General features: G+C 46.2%; 1 protein-coding gene across 1 annotated transcript in view; it reads left to right on the forward strand.

The window, feature by feature from the left end:
* The window catches only part of LOC110295000 (cilia- and flagella-associated protein 337-like), a 118,045-nt gene that overhangs the window by 41,514 nt on the left and 51,062 nt on the right, over nucleotides 1–25,469 (forward strand). Inside the window, exons 9-10 of the mRNA XM_085836353.1 lie at nucleotides 5,993–6,110; nucleotides 13,811–13,880. Of these exons, the coding sequence (XP_085692479.1) occupies nucleotides 5,993–6,110; nucleotides 13,811–13,880 (188 nt within the window). The remainder of the gene's footprint in view (nucleotides 1–5,992; nucleotides 6,111–13,810; nucleotides 13,881–25,469) is intronic.

Raw genomic sequence — 25,469 nt, forward strand, 5'->3', positions numbered from 1 at the left:
ACAGACAGACAGACAGACAGAGGGAATTTCCTGTAAGTATAGTCTCCTATACACAGCCTTGTGCACTCAGGCGCAGGGAGGATGCTGGTATCCATGATAGTGCCCCCACCTCAGACAGAATTTGCAGAAACCACTGGGGGCTTCCCAGACACACTTCCCTCAAACTCAGGTGGACACGGATGGACACTGCCTGGCCAGACACACTCAGGTGCACACACAGACAATTGACATCTCAGACAATCTTCCAGCTAGGATCTAGAAAATCAATGCAATCCTTGTATCGTGAACAACTAGGATTATGGTAACAGTACTCCAGCATGTAATGGTAGGGAACAGAAAAGAACGCAGATGCGATTGCGAGACCGTGTCCCATCCCTCTGGCTGACCCAGGTAAAAGCAAGCAGGTAGACATCTATTCCATCAGGATTCTTAAAGAAAAAGGAGCAGAGAAATTTCAAGAAAGCTGTTTCAGGAACTAGTCCATTCTGACCTCTGTGATGTAGGGGGTTTCCAGCCTGCCTTCTGAGACAGCTGCCCATCTGCTGAGTTGTAAGGGCTGGGGCTCCGTGTAGCTCTGCAGCCGGCTATCCCAGTGATCCAAAAATGACAGGAAAAGGGAGGGGCAATCCCCCCAAAAAAGAATCTCCAAGATTTTCTTAGAAAATAGGTCCTCTCACACTGAGCTCAGAATTGTGGGTGGGAGAAGGAGGAGGGGACAGACGTAAGCGATCAAAAAGAAAAGCAAGCGGACCGATCAAAGGGTAGGAACGCAAGAAATAGCCCTGGGCAGCTGGGAACCATCTGGGAGCCATGAGAACGGCAGAGGATTCTAGTAAAGTGGGCACCACTTATCGTGAGAGGAATTTACGGTCTTCCAGAGCTGGAGAGAAGCCAGACTCACGGGGCTACTAAAAAATCTAGCGCCCCCCCCCCCAAGGTTTAGTCTGCGGCGCATCTGTTCCTATCTGCAGTGGACTAGCCAAGGACATCCTAGTTTCAGGGGATACCAGAAGGGTTCTGGGGGATGGACTGGGATAGAACGCATGCTCTCTGTATGTCAGTGGGAAAATAGAACAGGAATAAAAATACTTGACATTTGCCTTAAATGGAGTTTTCTGTGAGCTAGACGTCACCGCGCCCAGCCCACCTGACAGAAACAGTTTAGGGAAGAACGTCCCATGACCGTCACTCCCGTTTCAGAGGGTTCAGCCTATAGCGGACCATCTCTCTGGCAGAACACCATGGCTGCAGCACGTGGTGAGAGATTGCCTCACTTCCTGGCAGACAGCCTTCAGAATGACAGGAAAAAGCCAGGAATTATACATTCCCAAGAATCCTCAGCCAAGTGACATGCTTCCTCCAGCCACGCCTCGAAAGTTTCGGCAGCCTCCACAACAGCGTCAGAAGCTAGCACCAGCATGCACCATGCCCTTTGTACACAGCATGAGCCTGTGGGAGGCATTTCTTTTATTTCAGTCATGGCAGGTTTGGGGTTTGTTTGTTTGTTTTTAATGTTTTATATAAAGAAGAATCGTCCTAACTTGCTTATTTCTCATGTCCTAATACCAGGCACCAAGTTATGGCTGTTTTAACTCCCATAACAGCCCTAACCTATGGCTGTCTCCTAGGGACCACTGCTCTCATTTAACCAGTCCTCAGTATCACGGACACAAACTTCTACCTGGCCTCTCTCGTCCTCACTCCTGACCCCTTATTTCATTTGGGTGGTTTGTAGGGTGTCTTAGTCAGGGTTCTTTAGAGTCACAGAACTTATGGACTGTCTCCAGATGTTAAAGGAAATTTTTGGAACAACTGACAGGCTGCAGTCCAACTAACCCAACAGCTGGGAATGGAAAAATCCAAGAGTCTATTAGTTGCTCGGACTCAGGAGGCTGGGTGTGTCAGCTGGACTTCTGGATAAGCTGGAATCCTGAAGAAGTGGGTTCCAACAGATGTGCTGGCAAGTAAGTGCAAGCTGGTGAAGAAGAGGGAATCTTCCTTCTTCCATTGTCCTTATGCAGGCCTCCAGCAGAAGGTGTGGCCCAGATTAAAGGTGTGCGCCACCACACATGGACCTGAATTGTTCTTGGAACTTGCTCTGTCCCAGGCTGGCCTTGAACTCAGAGATCTTGCCTCTTTCTCCTGGGATTAAAGGCATACATCACCTTGCTTGGGCCTAAGCTTTTCATGGCCACTGTGCCTTAAGATCTGAATGAAAAGCCTGTGTCTTCCAGCCTCAAGATCTGAATCACAGGTGTTCATTCCGAATATAGTCAAGTTGGCAACTGGGAATAGTCATCACACAGGGGACGTGTATTCACTCTTCTGTCCATTCATCAAATATTAACTGAGTCTACACTATGGCCAGTCTTTGCTGTATGTGTTCACAATAAATACCTCCGTGAACAAGACAAGAAATCTATGCCTTTGTGGAAATTACAGTCTAGTGGGAGCAAATTAAAACAAGTATAGTAAGTTATATGATGTTTTTGAAGCTGGTAAATGTTCTGAAAAGAATAAAGAGTTAAAAATGTGCAGTGGTGCTAGGGAAATGTTAGTGATCCCCCAAAACAAACAGGAGCTGATATGATGTAACTCACAGCAGGTTTTTTTTTTCTATTTGAGCTAGTTCAGGCCCCCCAAATGTACCACCGTCATATAGGACAGTTTTGGTGGGGGGGGGAGCCCCGAATATCTATTGGGTCAAGGCTTTATAGTAAGCAGCAAGCAGGGAGTATGTGTGCAAGCATCTAACTGGAGAGCTCCTGTGGCCTCTAACATAACTGGCTGGTGCTGGGAGTCATATCATAAACTTAACTTCTGCTCCCCTCTGCATTGGGGGTCATTAAGCAGGGGAGTGGGCTTGTAGCCTGGGGTGCAGGTTTGTTGGGGGAACAACCTGGAGACACTGGTCTTCGTGAGGGTGTAACCTGGAAACTCTGGTCTTGTTAGGGGATTAGCCTAGAGACTGGAGCTAGGCTCAGGTTTTGTTGGGAAACCAATGTTAAGTACCAGCCTGTTAGTTTGCCTGAGGTTAAACTTAGGTTAGGTTCTCTAAAACGGAGTCTGAATTTAAAAGATTTGGCATCTCACAGTATCCACATGTGTGTGCGTGGGTGCCCAAGGACAAGTGTGCACTGTTTGGTGAGGTAGTAGAGAGAAGCCCTATTGCGAGGTTCATAACAGCGAAGGAGGGGAGGAAGGGAAGGGAGGGCACCATGTTGGGGTCTAGGGGAGGAGGATTTTCCAGAGAGAAGTGCTGAAGATGGTGCTTGGGTAGGACATATGTGAAGAGCCCGAGGGAGGAAGGGCAGTCAGCCTATCATGGCTGTAGCAGGATAGGTGACCTGCAAGAGTAGAGAAGATCAGATCAAAGCACCAAGAGAGGACTGGGAAGCCAAGATGAACAGAGGTCTTGTGATGGCTCCATCATTGTGTGCAATGTGTTGTGACTTCTCTATTGACAGATCTCTGTTGTGGAGAGGTCAAGGAGTACAGGAGATGGTGAGGGATGATGGTGCCTCTCTTCTAGATAAAATATTTCATGGCCGTTTCCTGTAGCCCATAAAACATGCCAGGATGAAGACCCTGTTTAATTTCCTACATGCATTTTTTGATGATGCCTGCCTACCCCCACTGACCCACCCTGGACTGAAGCAGGTGGCCCACTATCAAGCACTGTCTTCTGTCATGTCCTATGTATCTGCCTTGGTGGCCTCCTGTGTCTGCTTAGAGTCCCCTTTAGGGCCTTCATGTGGCATCTTTTCTTAGGAAGGCCTTCTGATTCTCCACAGCTTCCATTCCTGATGTAGCTGGGATCTACCTCCTTGACTGGTGTTATACCTATGAACCAGGATATCTTCTTCACACTCTCCCTGTCACTACACTGGAACTCCTGTAGCATAGAAATTGCAAGTTTTATTTATGAATCCCAATAGATTGTGGATGGATGAATAGATGGGTGGATGAGTGGATGAATGGATGGATGGATTGGATGGATGAGTGGATGGATAAATGGATAGATGAATGAGTGTGTGGATGGATAAATGGATGGATGGATGGATGGATGGATGGATAGATGGATGGATGGATGGATGAGTGGGTAGTTGGATGAATGGATGGGTGGGTGGATAGGTGGATGTGAATGAAAATGAAGATTGGATAAGGAGTGGATGAAAGAGGCAGGAAAGGTGGATGGTGGGTGGCTAACACAGGTTTCTCATCTAATCTTGAATTCAAGGGATTTTATTTTAATTTCTAATTAGTTAAGCATTTTTAACTGTCCAAAACCTAACAGTATAACATCTATTTCTCTGCTACCAAGAGTTGGCTGAAAGAGTCTGTAGGAGAAACTGTAAGCATATGGACTTATCAGTTGCCCATGGTAGGGTTTGTTTGTTTGTTTTAATCAAGTTAGAAAAAAGGCTTTTGGTTAACATAGTCTTACTTGCCCATTGGCCAAACTTCAGAAATGCTTGCTTTTGTTGACACACTTTCCAATTAGCGCTCTACATGCTCAGTTCACCTTCCTTGGCCTGCCCTGTACCTCTTAACCTCTGTCACATGCATCAGGCAACTGCAAGTGATTGATTTGTGTCTGCATTTTATCAGGGAGGATTCTCTCCGAATGCTTTCGCCCTGCCTGAACACCTCTAATTCCTTTGTCTTTTTCCACTGTTGTCTGTAGCGTGAGTTTGTGCTCCCCCACTTTGTGTGCCCCAAAGAACACACATGTGCACCAGCCCAAGTGCTATCTTTGGATCTGAGAATGAAACACACACACACACGCACACGCACACGCGCGCGCACACACACACACACGTTAGCTTATTTTTAAAATGTCTTTGCTACCTCAAAGGCTGGGCACTCCTAAACCTTCCCCTGCTACCCCAGGCCCAATCGGGGAAGTGGCCAGTGGTCGTTGGCTCTCTCTCCTGCAGCTCTTCTCTTCCATCTCCCACCACATCCTGGGGATCCTCCATCTCCTCCCCTCTGCATCCTAGCCCGGGCAACTATAAGGGTCCTACCCTATACCTAGCCATTGGCCCTTGGCATTTTTATTGATTGATTAAAAACCAATTGCGGACAAGGACCTTTAGTGTTTGGACATGCAGATTCCTGATTGAGTCAAAGCATTAGAATCCGTCTCCAACAGTTGTCCACGGAGAGTTTGAGGTTTAGGAGTTCTTTTTTCTTACCTCGAGAGAAGTTGCAACATGCTGGCTGTTCCCATTAAACTCAGAACAGATTGTTCAAAAATATTTTATTAATTCCTTGAGAACATCATCTAATATATCTTGATCGCATCCTCCACAAGCCTGAAGGAGATCATAGATTGCTGTTGTTCAGCTACAATTTGTCTTGTGGGGTCAGGTGTGAGATTTTCCATTTGTAGCCCTTTGGACTTGGGGGATATTTCAGATTCTAGAAGCTTATAGGACCATTCAATCTGTGGTAAGTTTCCTATTTTATTAAGGAATATCATTAATTTTCCCTTGGATATTTTAATAATTTACATACATGGCAGTATATACTTCTTTGACTAATTTACTCAAAGTTTTGACGACTGTCTTTGGTTTCATTGCTGTGAAGAGACACCATGATCGTGGCAACTTTTATAAAGGAAAACATTTAACTGGGGCTAGCTTACAATTTCAGAGGTTCAGTCCATTATCATCACGGTGGGAAGCATGGCCGCGTGCAGGCAAACATGGTTCTCGAAGAGCTGAGAGTTCTACATCTTGATCCATAGGCAATAGGAGGTGGAACACTGTTGTTGTTGTTCTGTTTCATTCTTTTTTTTTTTTTTACTTCTTGCTCCCTACAGAAACTCAGCAGGCTCAAAAAGGAGCACATTTGCCTTTGAGTTGTACAAACATCCCATTTTTAAAAAGCAGGGGGCAGGATGCATTTTATTTGTGGCAGGTACATGCAGGATATAAGATGGCAGGGTGCTCTTATCTTTTAAAGACTCTTTTACTCTTCTCCTCAGAACATGGAAGAAGATGCCAAGAGTTGAGGACATGCCGAGCATCGCTCTTCACAGCGTCATGGCCTCTCCAAACGCAGAGTATGTCCGCTGGAAGGTGCACGGAGACTTCGTCTCTCAGGTAAAAATAACCAGGAAGCAGGCTAGAGTTTTCAGGCTGCCCTCTCTCTCTGACGACGCACACCACCTGAACCATAGGCAAGAAGAGTCCAGACTGCTTAGGAAGCCCCCACTGCTCCTGAGGTGACTTTGCAAACTTAGCTGAAAACAGGCATCACATAAAATTCATAGACTGCTATAAGAATAACTTCCTGGTAGGAATTGGTCCTCAGCCAGTGTCCTAGGGTCTGAAGATTGTAGATCTCTCTCCCTTCCTCTTTAGGGCTGAAAAGAAATTCAACTTACTTGTCCTGAATGGCTTAGGATGATAGTGGGGTTGTATTTGTAGTTTTAAGTCCCTGAGCTTTCCACTGGCCCCCAAGAACCCAACCCCTTGTTTCTCAGATATGTAGGAAAGCAAGCACTACCCTACATACTAAGAAAGTCACAATGCAGTGCAGAGTTGTGTGCAGGGACATCAGGACTGGAGATAGACACAAGGTGGGCAATCTTACACCGTGGCTGTTCTCACTGAACAAACCAGGATTAAGCCAGACAGGTAAGATTCTAAACTAAGCCCGACCTGGGGATCCGTCCCATATACAGTCACCAAGCCCAGACACTTTTGTGGATGCCAACAAGTGCTTACTGACAGAAGCCTGTTATTCTCTGGAGAGTCTCCACCAGAGCCTGACAAATACAGAGGTGGATGCTCACAGTGTACCATTGGACTGAGCACAGGGTCCCCAATGAAGGAGCTAGAGAAAGGACCCAAGAAGCTGAAGGGGTTAGCAGCCCCATAGGGGAACAATATGAACTAACCAGATCCCCCAGAGCTCCCAGGGACTAAATCACCAACCAAAGAGTACACATGGCTCCAGCTGTATATGTAGCAGAAGGTGGCCTAGTTGGTCATCAATGGGAGGAGAAGCCCTTGGTCCTGTGAAGGCTCTATGCCTCAGTGTAGGGGAATGCCAGGGTCAGGAAGCAGGTGTGGGTGGGAAAGTGAGCAGGGGGAGGAGGGAGGGAATAGGGAGTTTTCAGAGGGGAAACCAGGAAAGGGGACAACATTTGAAATGTAAATAAAGTAAATATCTAATTTTAAAAAAAGATTCTAAACTAAGAAGCATATGCAGGAAAGGAATGGTGTCTTACTTAGGGTTTCATTGCAGTGAAGAAACACCATGACTAAGGCCAAAGAAAGCATTTAATTGGGGCTGGCTTACAGTTTTAGAGCTTTAGCCCATTATCATCAAGGCAGAAAGCATGGCAGCATCCAGGCAGACATGATGCTGGAGAAGGAGCTGAGAGTTCTACATCTTGACCTGAAGGCAGCCAGGAGAGACTATCTCTTCCACAATGGGCAGAGCTTGAGCACTAGGAGCCCTCAAAGCCAGCCTACACAGTGACACACTTCCTCCAACAAGGCCACACCTATTCTAACAAGGACAGCCCTCCTAATAGTCTCACTCCCTCTGGGCCAAGCATTGAACACATGAGTCTATAGCGGGGGTCAAACCTGTTCAAACCATTACAGATGCTAAGAAGTGTAAACACCCTGCTGCCAAGCCTGGGGACGCTAGTTCAATGACCAGGACTCACACAGTTGAAAGGGAGAACTGACTCTCTTAAGTCATCTTCTGACCTTCACATGTGTGTCATGTTGTGTGCACACACGTATATGTAGAGAGAATCTCTTATAAGAATCACCCATCGGGCTGGTGAGATGGCTCAGTGGGTAAGAGCACCCGACTGCTCTTCCGAAGGTCCTGAGTTCAAATCCCAGCAACCACATGGTGGCTCACAACCATCCGTAATGAGATCTGACGCCCTCTTCTGGTGCATCTGAAGACAGCTACAGTGTATTTAGATATAATAATAAATAAATCTTAAAAAAAAAAGAATCACCCATCAATAAAAAAGCTGATAGCCAATGAGCTGAGGCAGGAAATAGGAGGTGGGACACTGGCAGGAAGAGAGAGGATTCTGGGAACTAGAGAATAGAAGAGAGATTCTCCCAGGAAGATGTGAAGTGACAGGCACATGACATAGTACCTAAGCACAGGAAACCAGCCATGTGGCAGAATGTAGAGTAAAAGAAATGCGTTAATTTATGATCTAGTCAGAGAAGAGCCTAGCTATATGGCCAAGGTATTTGTAAACATAGTTTGAGTCTGAGTCTTATTTCTTAGAGCATAGGGCTGGGACCAAGAACCAGAACAAACTTCTACACGTATACACTCTAGAAAAAGTTTTCTGAAGAAATATTGAGTATAAGAAAAATGTTCAGGAAACCATCAAACTTACTTTGATGAAAGAAAAGAGAAACAATAAAGGAAGAAGGTTGGGTCAAGAAAATAATTCATTTTTCTACAACATAAAAGCCAGCAAAGCATCAAAGACAGATTAAGAAAACAAAACACAGTCGAATCCACTGTCTCCTGCGTGAGATATGTTTCGACCCAGAGGGAGAAGAAATGGGTGAGTGTGGGTGATACATCCCTGAGGATATTCAAATGGGTGCCTGTGACAGATAGCAAGGAGGGATTTTGAACTTTATATAAACGAATCATAGGGCTGGAGAGATGGCTCAGCAATTTTGATGGCTCAGCGGTTTTGAGCAGTGGATGCTGTTCCGGAGGACCTGAGTTCAGTTCCCAGCCCCCACATGGTGGCTCACAACCGTCTGTAACTCCAGTTCCAGGAGATCTGGTGCCCTGTTCTGACCTCTGCTGGTACCAGGTAGATGTGTGGTGCACAGACGGTATATGCAGCCAGTGCACCGTACACATAAAATAAAAATTGAAAAACTGGAACAAAACAAAACAAAACACCAATCCCACAATGGATGAATGTTGTGGTAAATCTCCAACCGAAATATGCCCCGGCGATGAAAACACAACACAATTAATATGAATACATGCTGTGTGCCTAGATTGGGCAGACCTACCGCTACACTACCATCTTCCGCACCTAAGAGACCCCTTAGAACTTGTGGTTTCTCCAGGCCATGTGCTTCTGCTCTGCTTTTCTTCTTCCTCCTCCTCTGCATCCTCCCCTCTTCCCTCTTCTCTTTCTTCTCTCTCCCCACCTTCTGCTCCACCTTCCATCTGCCCAGTCATCAGCTCTCCTTTCTATTTTTTTTTTAATTTCTTCTTTATTTTACAAATTAAGGTGGGAAGCAGGTTTACAGGAAATCACCTGAGTGCTGACTCATTTCTTTCTTTTTTTTTTTTTTTTTTTTTTTTTGTTTTTTCGAGACAGGGTTTCTCTGTGTAGCCTTAGCTGTCCTGGAACTCACTTTGTAGACCAGGCTGGCCTCAAACTCAGAAATCCGCTTGCCTCTGCCTCCCGAGTGCTGGGATTAAAGGCGTGCGCCACCACGCCCGGCTTCTGACTCATTTCTTGTTCGCAGCCCCTCCCAGGAGAACAGAATTAACATCAAATATAATTAGCCCCAGGGCTAACCACAACATTTCCCCCTTTCTATCCAATTAAAAGACTATTTTATCTCAGATATAATTGAACATCACTATTACTATTTTGTAATTTATAAAGTACAAGAGACCTAACACCCAATCCAACATCTTTGTTAATTAAATAGAACCTCTGTCATCTATCCTTACTTAAACGACTATAGTTCTGCACCTGGCTATGTCTTGGCTTTAGACTGAATGCCATCTGAAAAGTATCCTCTTAAATTTATTCTCTCAAAGTAAAAAGCCTGGGTTGGCTAGGAGACAATGTAGTTTTTCAACCCCATCAGAAATCAAAGAATGACTGATATTAACTGAAAATATTTAGGAAGCCTAACACCACTTCCAAAACTTAGCCAGTTTATAGAGACCGCTGATCACTTGGAGAGTCCCTTACTTCAACATGTTGGAGCATCAGTCTTCAGCTTACTGGCCAGGGTCATCTGACAGACTTAGAGAAACAGGAATATTAAGGACTAGCCTACTCTGTCTCTGCAGAATCAAGCTGTCCTAACCTATAATTGTGTCCTTACTTTGGACAGTATTATGTCTGTAGATGAAATGAGGTAATTCTTGCCTAGTGGCTGTTTCACCACAACTGGAGTAACTCAAAGATGCTCGGTTTCTTCTCTGAATACAACACAGGCAAAGCTGTCAGGAGCAGACTGGTCTCAACAACAAGTGAATAAATAACATTAAATGTCACATTCTGTGGACTTCTGACATTTTTGAAAACCAACTATCTATGTGAAGTAATCTGGACTGTTCTCTGTTACCTAATCTAAGGCATTTCTGATTAAAATAACTGAAAACACCATAACAATAAACTCAGAGCTATGAATTTCCTATTTGGTCCTTAACTCACAGGCTTAAACATCTCAGATCTGTTTATAATAACAGCAATAGAAGGACTGGGTCTAAGCCCTGTACTTCAAAATTTTTAGTATCAAAGACAACCTATAATAATCACCCCAGCCCCAAAGCTTAGGGAACTAGGACGACGACTCTTCATAACTTCTTCAAGCTGAATATGGGCGTTGAGATATTTTTGAAGGGAGGGGGAAGGGTAGAGAAATGGGGAAGTTGTTTGGCCTTAAGAAGGCCACAACAGGGGCTGGTGAGATGGCTCAGTGGTTAAGAGCACCCGACTGCTCTTCCGAAGGTCCAGAGTTCAAATCCCAGCAACCACATGGTGGCTTACAACCATCCGTAACGAGATCTGGCGCCCTCTTCTGGAGTGTCTGAAGACAGCTACAGTGTACTTACATATAATAAATAAATAAATCTTAAAAAAAAAAAAAAAAAAAGAAGGCCACAACAATGATTGTATTCGTCTCTTATGTCTGTGTCCTGACTGGATCTGGATGAAAAACCAAGACATCAGGAGTCCAGGCAGGTCAGTTCAGCATGTCTGATAATGAAATTCACCAAGGCTGTATATTCTGTAATATATAAATCTCAAAACAAAATTTTAGTATCATCAAGATAACCTTTTTGTTTGATTCTCTGGAATCTAGTTCTTCAGGGGAGTCTCCCTCTATCAAATCTGATCCATAGAACTCTGGAAGGTGTAAATACTTTAATCAACTTTTCCAAAAACACAAAGACAAAATGGTGCCCAATGTATTTATTTGAACTCAGCTGACCTGAGATAAAAATTCACTGTCCCCAGCCAGGCGTGGTGGCGCACGCCTTTAATCCCAGCACTCGGGAGGCAGAGGCAGGCGGATTTCTGAGTTCGAGGCCAGCCTGGTCTACAGAGTGAGTTCCAGGACAGCCAGGGCTACACAGAGAAACCCTGTCTCGAAAAACCAAAAAAAAAAAAAAGAGGACGGCAGTGAGGCATCTATGCCGGAGAGAGCCTTTCTGTGTTTGCTTCCCTGTATGCTTCGCTCCCCCACCTCTCCGCAACCCCCTCCCCCGCCTCCCCCACTCCAAAACAGGGACACAGACAACTCAGGTCTTTTTACACTCAGTTTCTCCCTGTGAATAAAGAATTGGTAGACAAAGGTACAAAGGGCTCTGGTAATTCATTGATATAAAGAGAGAAATATAACCTCTTGATACTTAAAGATGGTATAAAGATATAGTGCTCTAATAAGTCTTACAGGATACTCATATTCTGTCTAATGTGGGCTCCATGGGAATTTTGGGTTTAAATCCTGGTTTGACAAGCTGCCTCTTATAAGCAGGTATAGAAAGGAAAGGAAGGAAAGGAAAAGAAAGGAAAGGAAAGGAAAGGAAAGGAAAGGAAAGGAAAATAGAAGTGTGAATCGTTTTAAAGATGGTATGATAAAAGTCTGCAGGAAACTCATATTCTCTAACTTGGACTCCACAGGAATTTTGGGTTAATATCCTGACATGACAAATTAGAAAGGCATAAATAGGCTAAAATGTGTGAATATTTTTGAGTATTGTGATTGTTTTATTGATCCTCGGGGATAGAAGGCAAGCTACAGGTTTTCCTAGTTACTGCCTGAAGGATATGCTGATTTGGTTGTTTCGGTAATTCTCCAACCTAGATATGCCCCGGCAATGAAAACACGGCTCAGTTAATATGAATACCTGCTGTGCGCCTAGATTGAGCAGATCTACCACTACACTACCATCTTCCCCATCTAAGAGACCCCTTAGAACTTTCTGATTCTCCGGGCCATGTGCTTCTGCTCCGCTTTTATCCTTCTTCCTCCTCCTCTGCGTCCTCCCCTTCTTCCATTTTCTCCTTCTCCCTCCCTTTCAGCTCCACCTTCCCTTTATCTGCCAATCATCAGCTCTCCTTTATTTTACAAATTAAGGTGGGAAGCAGGTTTACAGGAAATCACCTGAATCCTGACTCATTCCTTATTTGAAGCCATTCACAGGAGAAAGGAATTAACATCAAATATAATTAGCCTCAGGGCTATCCACAACTGATGGTATCCTCTCTGTCACCCCGAAGGCTCCTTCTGATTGGCGGCCACTCCAGGCCATCACTACTCTATACTTTTGTCATTGAAGTTGTAAAAGGTAGCCCGTTTCATGTATTAAAAAAAAAAAAAAAAAAAAAAAACATACAATACACGTGCCTTTCTCTCCTGGTTTCTTCAGTTAGTATAAATGGAGCCAGACTTACAGAGTGTAACCACTTCTCAGTGGCAGATCGGGCTGTACAGGAAGTGCCCTGCAGAGGGCTGGGTGGGAGAGGCAGGGTCCAAGCCAAAACGCCAAGCACTGGAGTTGATGCCCTTTCTCCTGAAGTCCTGGGCCGGGAAGGAAGTATACATAAGAGTTTTCTAGACCCCGCTGTCCTGTTGTTCTGCCAAGGGGGGCGGGGACGGAGGGGGCCGCTGACCTTGTTTCTGAGCAGACCACTATGTTGAACAGGCGCCTGCCGGCAGCTCCTGACCCTTACCTGCCACGCTCTGCTTTATAAGTGGTCCTGAGGCCACACTGACCTGTTACCCCGGGCTCCAGCCTCCATACCCTTTTTATTGAAAATTTGCTTTCGGCCCTCTTGGATCTCTGGCTTCTGGGATCCATGACGATTAGAAGCCCAGGTTGCCTTTCTTGCAGTTTCCTTTGAGCTTAGCATCCTGCCTACATAGACCAAACGTTAAGGGAATCTATGGATCTTGTAGATCACAGTGGCTCCTCTAACAGGATTGCAGCTTGATCCAATTTACAGCGTAGAGCTAAGGGCGTCCGCTGGGGAAGACTGCCTGAGATAAGAACTCAGAACCTATCAAATATGGTTCCTTTCATCTGAGACTGGCTCCCTCCCTCCCTCTGTGTCCTGCCCCAATTCTCTGAATGTCTGGTCCCCACACCTCTGTTTCCAGGAGTAGCTTGGTCTTCAAAAACAGGCTCACTCGGGATGATACTCAGGGTCCCTTCTGATACAGAGATGGTTTCCAGGAAAAATAATAGTTTTCTCCACAGACTGGGTGATTTTCTTTGAATGAGCTAAACGAGGCAGACGTTGCTACAGGTTCTGCCAGCCCGAGAATGCCCAGGGAGTATTTACTTTGGCATTAGCTTCCAACCCTGTAAATGGGAAAAAACAACTAAGTATTCCACCATCCCCCAAAAATAAAATAAAATAAAATAAAATAAAATAAAAGGTATTTTTAAAGCCATACTTATTCCCAGAAATGTGGAGCCTTTTCCCTTCTAAGAGCATCGTGGAGGAAATGCTGTAAAAACACTGTTATTTGACTTCGTGGGTGATCTCTATAATTATGTTTTTCTCATTTTTTTTTCTTTCCAGCTGAATTACTATGAGTCTATGAAAGCTGTCATTTCCAGCTCCAATCACGAGCCCACGGCTTTAGTGATAGGTATGGTTGTCTATGCCTGCTTTTGGGCGGGGTCTCCTACCTTTTGAGCTTCCGCTCTGCGACAGACATTCTATATGCTGAGAAGCACGCTACTCAAAACGGACCTACATAGTTGTTTAGTTGGTAGTTAAGGTTCCTAAGTCTCACACCACAAGGCTGGTGGAGAGATGGCATGGGAGAAGCTGATCAATATGCATTGAGTTAAAATATGAGCAAAATATATTTACGGCAATACCGGGCTCTGCCGTCTGAGTACTTCAAACGCACTGCATGATTTTACAGGTATGGGAGCGTAGCTTTGAAACAGAGTATGGAGTGTTTGCATGAAGTGAGGAGGAGGCACTTTTAAGAGTTCAAAAAGCAGGACTGGAGAGGTGGCCCAGCTGTTAAGAGGGGGTTAGGTTTGCAACACCTACATGGCAGCTCACATCTGTCTGAAATGCCAGTTTCAGATCCGACGCCCTCTCTTGGCCTCTGCAGGTACTGCATGTACTTGATGCTCTTACATGCCCTTGGAACACCCATACACATAAAATTGTAAGTGGGGTCTCGATGAAACCACTAATCTAAGCTCACATTTCGTTCATGGGTAGGAAGAAAGGTTTATTGGAGGATCAAACTGCCGACCAAGTCTGCCTCAGGGAGATGGGGTGGGGGGGGAAGCAGAGAGGAAAGCAAAATGGTGGAAAAGCAAGCCAACTTAATGTGACAGGGGACTGATGCAGGCTGAGCTAGGAGCCCTTGCCTGAGGCAGTTGACTTTGGGGGGCAGGATTAATGGAGGTCTTAATCTTAACCGCCTATGGAATTCCTAAAGAATGCTGAATTTAGGCTTCTGTTTACATAGTAACAATCCCTCTGTTTACTAGGTAGGAGTCCTTCTGTTGACTCTTTGGACATAACAAAAAATAAAATAAATCAATTTTTTTGAAAGAAAAGTTATTTTTTTAAAAGATCTAAGAAGAGCCAACCCTTGGGCACACATGGTGTCTGAAAGATGAATTTAGACCAAGTGAATTCCAAGTTAGGTCAACCTGTGAAAGAAGCACAGATGGGCGAGAGAGGGCGTTCCCAAGGAAACAGCCTGAGTCTATAGGCGGAAGCCATCATGCCCTGAACTACTCCACCGCTTCCCAGTACTGCTGCACTGAGAATTAAAGTTCTTAACACGTGAACCTGTGGGTGACACAGTCCAGTGTTGTGTGTAGTTTTTAAAACGGGCTACCACCTTATCCTGGGAGCTGCGACCAAGATACCAGCCGCTCCTGGCTCCCTTTTGCTCCATCCCGCTTAGCTCCAGGATCGATCACATCTTTCTAACCCCCTTTGCTCAAGCTTGGCTCCAGGATCGGCTGCTGGGAACCTCAACCCAGCTTCTCTCTCTCTCTACTTGTCTTTGCTCCGGGAGAGGTTGTGTTACCAGCCCACTCCGGAGACCCTAGAATCCTTGGATAAAGGACACACAGACAGCTTTATTATTTTAGAACTTGCCCGCTAGGCAGAATTGCTGGGAGCAGAATCTCCTGCCTGGAAAGGCGTGCCCTCGTCGATTATCATCTGTTTTTCCTCCTGCCCTAAACTGAGTAGCTTGTATCAGCTAGCCCCGCCGCACACCCCCAACCTCCTTGCCCTAGCCCTGCCGCACACCCCCAACCTCCTTGCCCCTGCCCGTAGCAGAGGCTGCAGGTCCTAGCTGCCCTGAGGCCTTACATGACTGCTGTGTCCTCTTTCCTCCAAAGCATGGCAGAAAAAAATCCCTTTCCTTCCCTGCGTTTCCCTTTCCTCTTGGGACCCGGAAGTCCCACCTATAACTTCTGTCCAGCAATTAGCCTCCCCTCCCTCCCTTCTTTATTGACAAGTCAAGAGCCAAATTGGGGACCAAGACCTTAGTGACAGAACCTCCCTTTACAGTCCAGCCATAGTCCTCAATCCCGCTTTGCTTCTCTGCTCCTGCGTTAAACGGCTGACGAAACGCAACTTGCGGGAGAAAGGGTTTATTTCAGGTTACAGGTTACAGTCCAGCATGGAGCGAGGCCAAGTAAATCAAGGCAGGAACCTGGAGATGGAAGTGAGTCACAGGTCACAGAGGGCACCACTTTGAAGGGTGGTAGGTGATCTGTTAGAATAGTGGCTCTCTTCTAAACACAGTACACCAGCCCAAAGCAGTTCCATGTATAAGAGGTGTATTGGGAGAGAGGGGGACAAGGTGGCGGCAGAAAGAGAAGGAGGAGCTGACATAAAACAGGTAAAGGTGGGAGGTGAGCCAAGTGGATTCTGGGAATATGGTGGCTGTTGCCTTGGCAACGGGTCCTGCCTGTGATGTCTCGGGTTCTGGAGGTCCTGATAGCAACAGTAGGTCTCAAAGAAACCTGGGACCAGTCTCAGTATGGCAGCTCCTTTCAGCTTTCCCCTTACCTTAAACCTCTCCCTCCTACAGGCTGAAGGGCTTCTCTTTCCCCTGCTCCTCTTTGTTATATAATTCAGTCATTTTGGCTGCACGCTTTCTTGGTTCTTTTGGTCTCTTGGCTCCTGGTTCCTCTCTTCACTCCTCTCTCCTCTTCCTTCTTGCTCCCCCCCCATCCCCCCATCTCCTCTCATGTCCGAGTTCAGTCTGGACCCTTCCGGTGACCTCTGGCTGTGGTTGCCCTCACATCCACAGTGAACCTTCTTAACTACACCTTCAAACGGTCATGTCCTCGTTTTTCATTCAAAGGATATATTTTTGTCCCCGGCACTACCTCTCTCTCTTTTTGTGTCCTCGCCATGAGGTGAATCTCTTTGCTCCTCCATATTTACCACCATGCTTCTTCCACACAGCCTAGAAGCCATGCAGCCTACTGAAAGCCCCAAACCTAAGCTAAAATTAAATATCCTCCCCTTAAGCTGTTTGTCCCAGAAAAGGGAAGCCGACTATTGTGCAGGACCCACCCCGGAGCTACGGAATGAGTCTGCAGCTAAATCAAGTGCATGTGCGTTGAACTCTGGGAAGCATTTGTTCTTTTGCCATGGCAACATACGGAGTCTTCGCTAGCTTACCCCTTGAAGACACACCCTCAGTTCTTCATAGCTACTTCATTATGCTGCACAGTTATCTTGGGAAGCTCTTGACACCAAGTTGGGAAACCCCAGGTAGTTAGTTACTCAATGGCACTGGCATCATGTTTAATTTTTCACGTGATGCTGATCATGATCCCTTTAACGGTTTAAAGAAGATTTTGACCCCTGTCTATGGTTCCAGCGGGATGACCTGTGGAACTTTGTAAAATCTGGTTACCTGAGTTTTACCCTCCAAGACTTTGGCTCAGTTGCTCAGATGAAGTTCTCAGAAGAATGCTTTTCCCAACCCCGGCTCTACCCCTTCTAAAGCCTAACCTCTGACTCTAAGGGCCTGGTGTGAGCTCACCATGCAACCCATTTGTAATGCATAAAACACTTAAGACCCTCTGCTACAACTCAGATCAGCCACCCACAGGTCAGCCTAGTTAGCCCTGAGCATTTGCGAGCCTTTGAAAAAACATTCCCTTCATACACACACACACACACACACACACACACACACCCTTTTATCCTCTAAAAGCTAGTTCCACTTGCCACGGAGCATCATGGAAAATCAATACAACTTGTAGCAGGGTCTCAGCCTCCTCTGAATCAGCTCTCTTGCTGATTTCTTGATAGAAACCACTGGATGCCTCCTCCGGCTCAAGTCTTAGATTTTCTTTATAGATTTCTGATCCATTGACCTTAAAGTCCTCAACATGTTAGAAAGAAATGTGCAGGGCTTGGATTGCCTGGGAACTTTCATTAGTTTTTCTTGGAACTAAGAAAGCTTCTTTTCTAGAATGCTAGCGGGCCTGAATTCTAAGAAACCAAGGCTTGGCCTTTGGAGGCTGCAGCAGCTCAGGATGAAGTGTTTGCTTGCGGAGACCAAAAGCAATCGTTCCCGAGTAAGGATCGGTGACTTCTGGCTTTGACTCAGCTGCTAATACGACTGTGACGTTGGGCCTCGGTTTCCTATACTTAAATAAGCAATGTGGTCTAGGTTTCATTTAAATGTGTCCCCCAAAAGTTCATGTGCTGGGGACATAGGAGATTGCATAATTTTATGAAGTGGGGTCCAATGGAAGGCAGTAAGGTCATCGGAGACATTGGAGTCATCGGGGAAGGGATTAATGTAGTTCTCCTGAGGCCTTGGCTAGTTTCAGAGTATGGTGTGTGTGTGTGTGTGTGAGAGAGAGAGAGAGAGAGAGAGAGAGAGAGAGAGAAAGAGAGAGAGAGAGAGAGAGAGAGAGATTATCCTCTTCTACTGTAGCTCCATATTTGCTATATTCTCATGCTTCTATCCCACTTTGTCTGTCTGTCTCTGCTGTCTGTCTGTGTCTGTCTGTCTCTCTCTCTCTCTCTCTCTCTCTCTCACACACACACACACACACACACACACACACACACACTTACGTCTACCATCATGGCATCCCTCATATTGTAATGTTCCTGCCTTTGCCAGGTTTCTATTGCTGCTATTGATACACCAGGACCCAAAGCAACTTGGGGATAAAAAGGTTTATTTCAGCTCACGGTGTACGGTCCATCAGAAAAGGGCACGTGACAGGGCAGTAACTCAAGCAGGAACCTAGAGGCAGCCACTGACCCAGAACCCTGCTCACTGGCTTATTCTTCAGGCTCACAGTCAGCTACCTTTCTTGTTTTTTTTTTTTTGTTTGTTTGTTTGTTTGTTTTGTTTTCAAGACAGGGTTTCTCTGTGTAGTCCTGGCTGTCCTGGAACTCACTCTGTAGACCAGGCTGGCCATGAACTCAGAAATCCGCCTGCCTCTGCCTCCTGAGTGCTGGGATTAAAGGCGTGCGCCACCACGCCTGGCTCAGCTACCTTTCTTATGCAACCCAGGACTACCTGCCCAAGGACGGCACCACCCATAGTGCTTTGGGCCCTCCTCTCACATCAAATACTAATCAAGAAAGTGCCTCACAGCCTTGCCCACAGGCCAATCTGGCAAACACCCAACCGGGACAATGCCCAAAGGAGCCCTCACCAGAGGTTGAGTGGATAGGCTACCTGATCCTAAAGTTCAAGCCTCTAAAACTGTGATGTAAATGCACCTTGTTTGGTCCAGCTAGGTACGGTGCTGAGCACTCAAGATGCTGGGGCAAAAGGATCACAAGTTCAAGGTCAGCTGGGGCTATGTAGGAAGACCCTGCCAATGAACAAGCATGTCTTTTCTGTTTGAGCATTGAGTTTAGGCATGTTGTCATAGGGACTAATACAATAAGATAGGAAGCCCAAGGACCTTACCAGCTCAGATTCTAAAAGCTCGCTCTGCTGTAAGTATCCTGGTTGGTTGTCTCCCATCACGGGGTTTGGGGGGGAGGGATCTCTGTGATTTTTGTCAGCTAAATCTCTCTGGAGACCTAAATGCCTCCGACCAGGAACCAGGAAGAATTAGCCCCCATCAACACCATTCTAGGGGCTTTCTGTTGGTGATGGGTAAGATACTGACTCTTACAGAGCCTACCTCTGCCCAGAAGTCTCTCCTTTCCTCTTCTGCCTCAGCTATTGGCTGTCAGCTCTTTATTAAACCAATTGGAAGGTGAGGGAGGTATATGCTTACAGAACACCAAGCCATGAGATGATCCAAAAAAATACCAAGACCAAAGTCCAGATAGCACTCAGCTCTCTGCCCATATAGGGATCAACATTTGAATACTACAAAGACATCTGTGCACAGTTCACAAGAAGATCACCCAACACTCCTTCAACCCAGCCTTGATTCCCACATAAAAGGCTCACCAATGTCCTTCATGTTTCTAATTCTATGAACTAGTGGTAGCTATCTCCTTCTCCATCTCTGTTGAAATATCTGACCATCCTGGCCTCCTTCCTGTCCATCTCTCCCGTGCCTTCAGAATTCCAACCTCCTCTGCATCTCTTTCCATCCTATAGACCATCCTCTCTCTGCCTCCCATGTTTTTTCCATCACATCTCCTTGACTGAATGTTGGAGCCTCCAGAGTTCAGCCTTTGGTCATCTTCTTCTCATCTCTGTGCCTTTCCCTCGCTGATCCTCAAGGCACCATTAGCACACTGTCTATTCATACCTCTCCTCATCCCCTTCTGGTATTTCTAGCTTTCCTATTGATCCAAATAGATAATGTATGCCATCATTACATCCAAAACACACTCTATCTTCTCTTTCATACCTCTTCCACCATCTTCCCCACCTCAGTTAGGGCTGAGTCCATCTTTTCACAAAACAAAACAAAAAAGTCAGCCTTGAATCTTCTCCCTTGCAGTCAATATCTGACCTGTTGTCTCTGATCAACCTGGTACCTGATGCGCCAGGAATGAGGTCACCTCCCACCAGGACCATCTCTTGCTTCCACTAGGGATTGCTGTCTCCACTTCTCTAAGTCACTTCAAGAGCCTCACAGCTAGTCTCCCTGCTTCCATCCCGCACCCTATCAACATACATTCTATTCCCCACATACCAACCAGACAGAGGTGGCAAAACAAGGTGTCGCATTTCCAAGGTCCTAGATTTATTTATTTATTTATTTATTTATTTATTTATTTATTTTTGGCTTTTTTCGAGACAGGGTTTCTCTGTGTAGCCCTGGCTTGTCCTGGAACTCACTTTGTAGACCAGGCTGGCCTCAAACTCAGAAATCTGCCTGCCTCTGCCTCCCAAGGGCTGGGATTAAAGGCGTGCGCCACCACGCCCGGCCCCTAGATTTATTATTTTCTCTTTATTTCTGTGATAAAACACCATGACCAAAAGTAACTTGTAGAGGAAAGGATTTATTGTTCTTACACGTTCTGATCTCTGTACATCATCGGCAGAAGTCAGGACAGGAACTCAAGCAGGGAAGGAACCTGGAGGCAGGAACCAAAGCAGAGACCTTGGAGGGGTGCTGCTCATTGACTTGCTCCAGTGGCTTATTCAACCTGATTTCTTACACCACTCAGTACCACCTGCCCAGGGGTGGCACCACCCATTGTGGGCTGGACGGACACACACACACACATCAATCAATAAGAAAAAACCTACAGGCCAGTCTTACTGGGCATTTTCACAATTGAGTTTTCCTCTGTTCCAAATGACTCTAGCTTGTATCAAGTTGGCCAAAACTATGCAATATACCTGGTGAAACTTCATTGCAAACCAAAGTTTGCAAGGCTCTGGGTGACTGACCCCAACTCTTTTTTTTTTTTTTTTTTTTAAGATTTATTTATTATATGTAAGTACACTGTAGCTGTCTTCAGACACTCCAGAAGAGGGCACCAGATCTCGTTACGGATGGTTGTGAGCCACCATGTGGTTGCTGGGATTTGAACTCTGGACCTTGGGAAGAGCAGTCGGGTGCTCTTACCCACTAAGCCATCTCACCAGCCCCTGACCCCAGCTCTTACTCATCTATTTCCATCCTCACATTCCCTCTTATAGCCAGCATTGGGAACTGTACCTTTCTCTTCCAGGAAGATTCCCAGACATAGCTTACTCCACCTTCCTCAACTCTGCTCGCCTGTGGTTTCTCACTCACATTTATTCTGCCATGTTGTCCTGTTTGGGAACTGCCATCCTCCTACCTCCAGCCTTCCTTGCCTCGGTCTTCCCTTGTTTGAATCCACAGATCTAACCCGGTCTGCCATGCTGTAGGTGTTCTTTATAGTCCGTTCTTTACGGGGAGACCTCAGTACCAGGAACTCCCCCCATTCATCTCCCGATGCCAGGAACTCTGGACTGTTTTGCTCCCTTAGCTTCTAAGGGTTTAGAACGGCACCTGGCATCTAACAGGACCCCAGCAAAGATGTGAGTGAGTGCGTTTGTGAAGCCAGAACTCAAACCATATCATTTCTCACTCAGTGCTGTTGAGGGCTGATCTGGCACTGCTAGGTATTGAAGTGCTAAATATGGGCCACTGAGATCTGGTTGCCCCTAGTACACCAAGTGATGCTATGTAAACCTCATTCTCCAATTTAAAGTTAATTGGTTAATAAAAAGCTAGAGCCTGTGATTGGGCAGTAGAGAGAGAGAGGTGGGACTTGGGAATGAGTGAAGGGTCTCAGGAGAGACGAGGGAGAAGAAAAAGGACACAAAAAGAGGAGAAGGCCACCATGAAAGGAGATGGAAGAAGAGCAAGCAACAAGAGATGCATGGCTGGGATGTAAGTTAGAATAGCTCCAAACCTGCCCAATCCAGGCTTACAGCTTATAATAAAACACCAGGATCATGTGTCTTTTACCCAGGCTAGTTAGAATATAGGACTATAATTATGTCCCACAGTGCTCTGAAGTGTCACACTCAGGAGCAGCCAGAGGACTAAGGCAACAATCATGTCTAATAATTTTCTCTCACATCATCGTCTTTAGAGCATCCCACGTCCCCAGATTCAAGTCTGTCATATAGTACCTGGTGCCTGCTGATTACTTCAGTCTGTCTGTCTGTGTGTGTGCCTCTGTGTATGTGCCAGTTTGTGTGTGTCTGTGTATTTGTGTGTTTGTGTGTGTGCCTCTGTGTATGTGCCTGTATGTGTGTGTTTGTGTGTTTGTGCCTCTGTGTGTGTACCTGTATGTGTGTGTCTGTGTATTTGTGCCTCTGTGTGTGTGTATGTGATTGTGTGTGTATGTGTGTGTATGCAAGTACCTGTGTGTGTCTATGTGTTTGTGTGGAAGTGCCTACGTGTGTCTATGTATGTATGTGTGTGTGTGCCTGTGTGTATCTGTGTACATATGTGTATATATTTGTGTGTCTGTGTATATGTATGTATGTGTGTATCTGTGTGTGTACATACATGTATGTGTGTGTATTTGTGTGTCTGTGTATGTATTATGTGCCTGTGTGTATGTAGGCATATGTATATGTGTCTCTGTGTGTGTCTGTGTATGTATGTGTGTACATGTGTGTGTCTATATGAGTTTGTGTTTGTGCGTGCATGTCTGTGTGTATGCCTGGCATCAGCCTTCGCCCATCAGTAGCATCTCATCACAGAGGTAACTCTTCCATTCCTAAGATTCCTCATTGCCCCATTTTAGGCAAAGAGACAGAGCCTGGCGGCCTCCTTTACATACTTGGGCGGGGGGCTTTAAGCTTGTCTTGTGGTCAGATACCTACTCCCAGGTAGACTTACCTTGTGGAAGGGGAACACATAACAGAAGAAGACAGCTGCCAGCTGAGCACCGCTATCCATGGGCAGGCTAGTAGAAGCACTTCTGGTACTGCTGTTTATTTAAGGCAGCAATGTCTAGCTTCATTTTTGTCATTAGTGAATATGCAAAGGGAAACATTTTGGTTAAGGCTACAGGGAAAAAGAGGGCTGGATGCTTAAACGCATGTTGTCTCCTTCAAACAGGACCAGAGTTCCATCTTGTGACCCCAGATCTGTGGGGTACCCCCTCTGGTGAGGAAAGTAGTGGAGAGCAGGGTGGAGGGACACTCAGCAGGATAAGTAAGAGGAGCCTCAAAACACATCTTAGGTCAGAGGAAGCTCTATGGGGGTGCAGCCACCTGGCTGCTGACCCCACCGGCTAATGTGAATCTGACTTGGAAGTGGCACCTGGGTGGGCCTGATTCTAAGAATCAAGCTCTCAGATCTTCCAGCATCGTCATCCTTGAAGACTTGCCTGCTAGCTAATGCGCTGGGGATCTGAACCAGCACTGAATCTGTTCTCGGTTTCCATGGAAATCACTTAAACTTCTCATCATCCTTCCTTCAGACCTTGGAGAAGAGCTATGCTCTCCGGTTTCCATGACGACCACTTAAACGGGTATCCTTGTCTGGCTCTATTGGGAGTCGCTGGAGTTCATGCAAATGAACTGACTTACTCTCCTCTTACTTGGAAAATAAAATAGGGTCCAAATAGAGTAACACACCCGCTCAGAAGTTTCAGAAACTCTGTTCAAAAACAAGGAGGGTGAGCGCCGTGTCAAGCTGCTGTTTGAGGCAGGTACTCTTTGACACTTAAAGTGCTCACCCTGATGGCTCTGGCTAGTTCTGCTGTTTTATCAAGGAGAGAAACAAGGCAGGGCCAGAATGGCTAATCAGTTTCTCTAACCCAATGCAGTGAAAACTGTTTTGGAGAGACAGACAGGGTTCTCATTTCAGTTCTCTGTCAGGAAAGTCACTAAAGGTGGCCCCAGACTTTGATGACAGCTGTGAATACCATGGAGACCATACACAAGTTATTCAGCAATCCTCTGCGATCTCTAGCAGGATTCATAGAATGGATGGTTAGCATGGATGGGTGGATGCCCTCTCTATATTTCTAGACACATCTCTGAACTCCATCACTGAGATGTTTCCCCACACCAGAGGTTCCAAGAGGCAGACCATGGAGTAGTGGCAACGTTGAAAACTACAGATCTAGGGCTGGAGAGATTGCTCAATGGTTAATAGTACTGACTGCTCTTCCAGAGGTTCTGAGTTCAAACCCCAGCAACCACATGGTGGCTCACAACCATCTGTAATGGGATCAGATGCCCTCTTGTGGTGTGTCTGCACTCATATACATAAAATAAATAAATCTAAAAGGAAGGAAGGAAGGAAGGAAGGAAGGAAGGAAGGAAGAAAGAAAGAAAGAAAGAAAGAAAGAAAGAAAGAAAGAAAGAAAGAAAGAAAGAAAGAAAGAAAGAAAGAAAGAAAGAGAAAACTACAGGTTTGTACCACAAATAGAGTCTTCATGCTTCTCTTGGGGAACCAGAAAGCCGATGGCAGAGTTGTTCCTGGACGGTCTGCTGAGTGGAGCAGCACATGCCATTGAGGCTGGAGCCTGCACTAGGTGGAACTTTGCAGAATGGCTCATTCTTCTTCCTGATTCTGGAGAAAGTGTTGACTGTTTCAAACATAGGATAAATGGCCAACGTGCCTATTTAACATATCAGTGAACCTCCAGGTTCTCTGGACATCCCTGGGTCCCTACCTGTTACAGGGCATGGCTGGCATATCCCCACTCCCTTCCCTGAACTCTCCAGCCCAGGGGCCTGGAAGGGGCTACCCTTCCCCCAGAGGCTCCTCCCTAAATAATCCAGACTCTTGTTGGTTACTTGCCTCTCTCTGCCTTTCTTTTTCTTCCTTTGTGCTTTTAGCCTCCTGGCAGCTGTACTTGGCTTCCCTCTCTCCCCACATGGTTCAGCGTCATGACCACTCTCCACTCTCCCAGATGTGTCTGCCTCTGGCTATGCTCTCCCTCTCCCTCTCCCTCTCCCTCTCCCTCTCCCTCTCCCTCTCCCTCTCCCTCTCCCTCTCCCTCTCCCTCTCCCTCTCCCTCTCCCTCTCCCTCTCCCTCTCCCTCTCCCTCTCCCTCCCCCTCCCCTCCCCCTCCCCTCCCCCTCCCCCTCTCCCTCTCCCTCTCCCTCTCTCGTGTGTGTGTGTGTGTGTGTGTGTGTGTGTGTGTGTGTGTGTGCATGCCATGTCCTGTGGAGGCCAGAGATGGCACCAGATCCCCTGAAGGTTGTGAGTCATCATGTGCATGCTGAAACTCAAATTCAGGTCCTGTTACAGGGCATGTAACAGCCAGTGCTCTTGACCACTGAGCCACCTCTCTAGGACGGTTCTGATGTTTTCCTGGATGGCGAGTGTTCTGT

This window comes from Mus caroli, unplaced genomic scaffold, assembly GCF_978045245.1.
Source record: "Mus caroli unplaced genomic scaffold, Mus_caroli_1 scaffold_4, whole genome shotgun sequence".
In the NCBI taxonomy this organism is placed as follows: domain Eukaryota; kingdom Metazoa; phylum Chordata; class Mammalia; order Rodentia; family Muridae; genus Mus; species Mus caroli.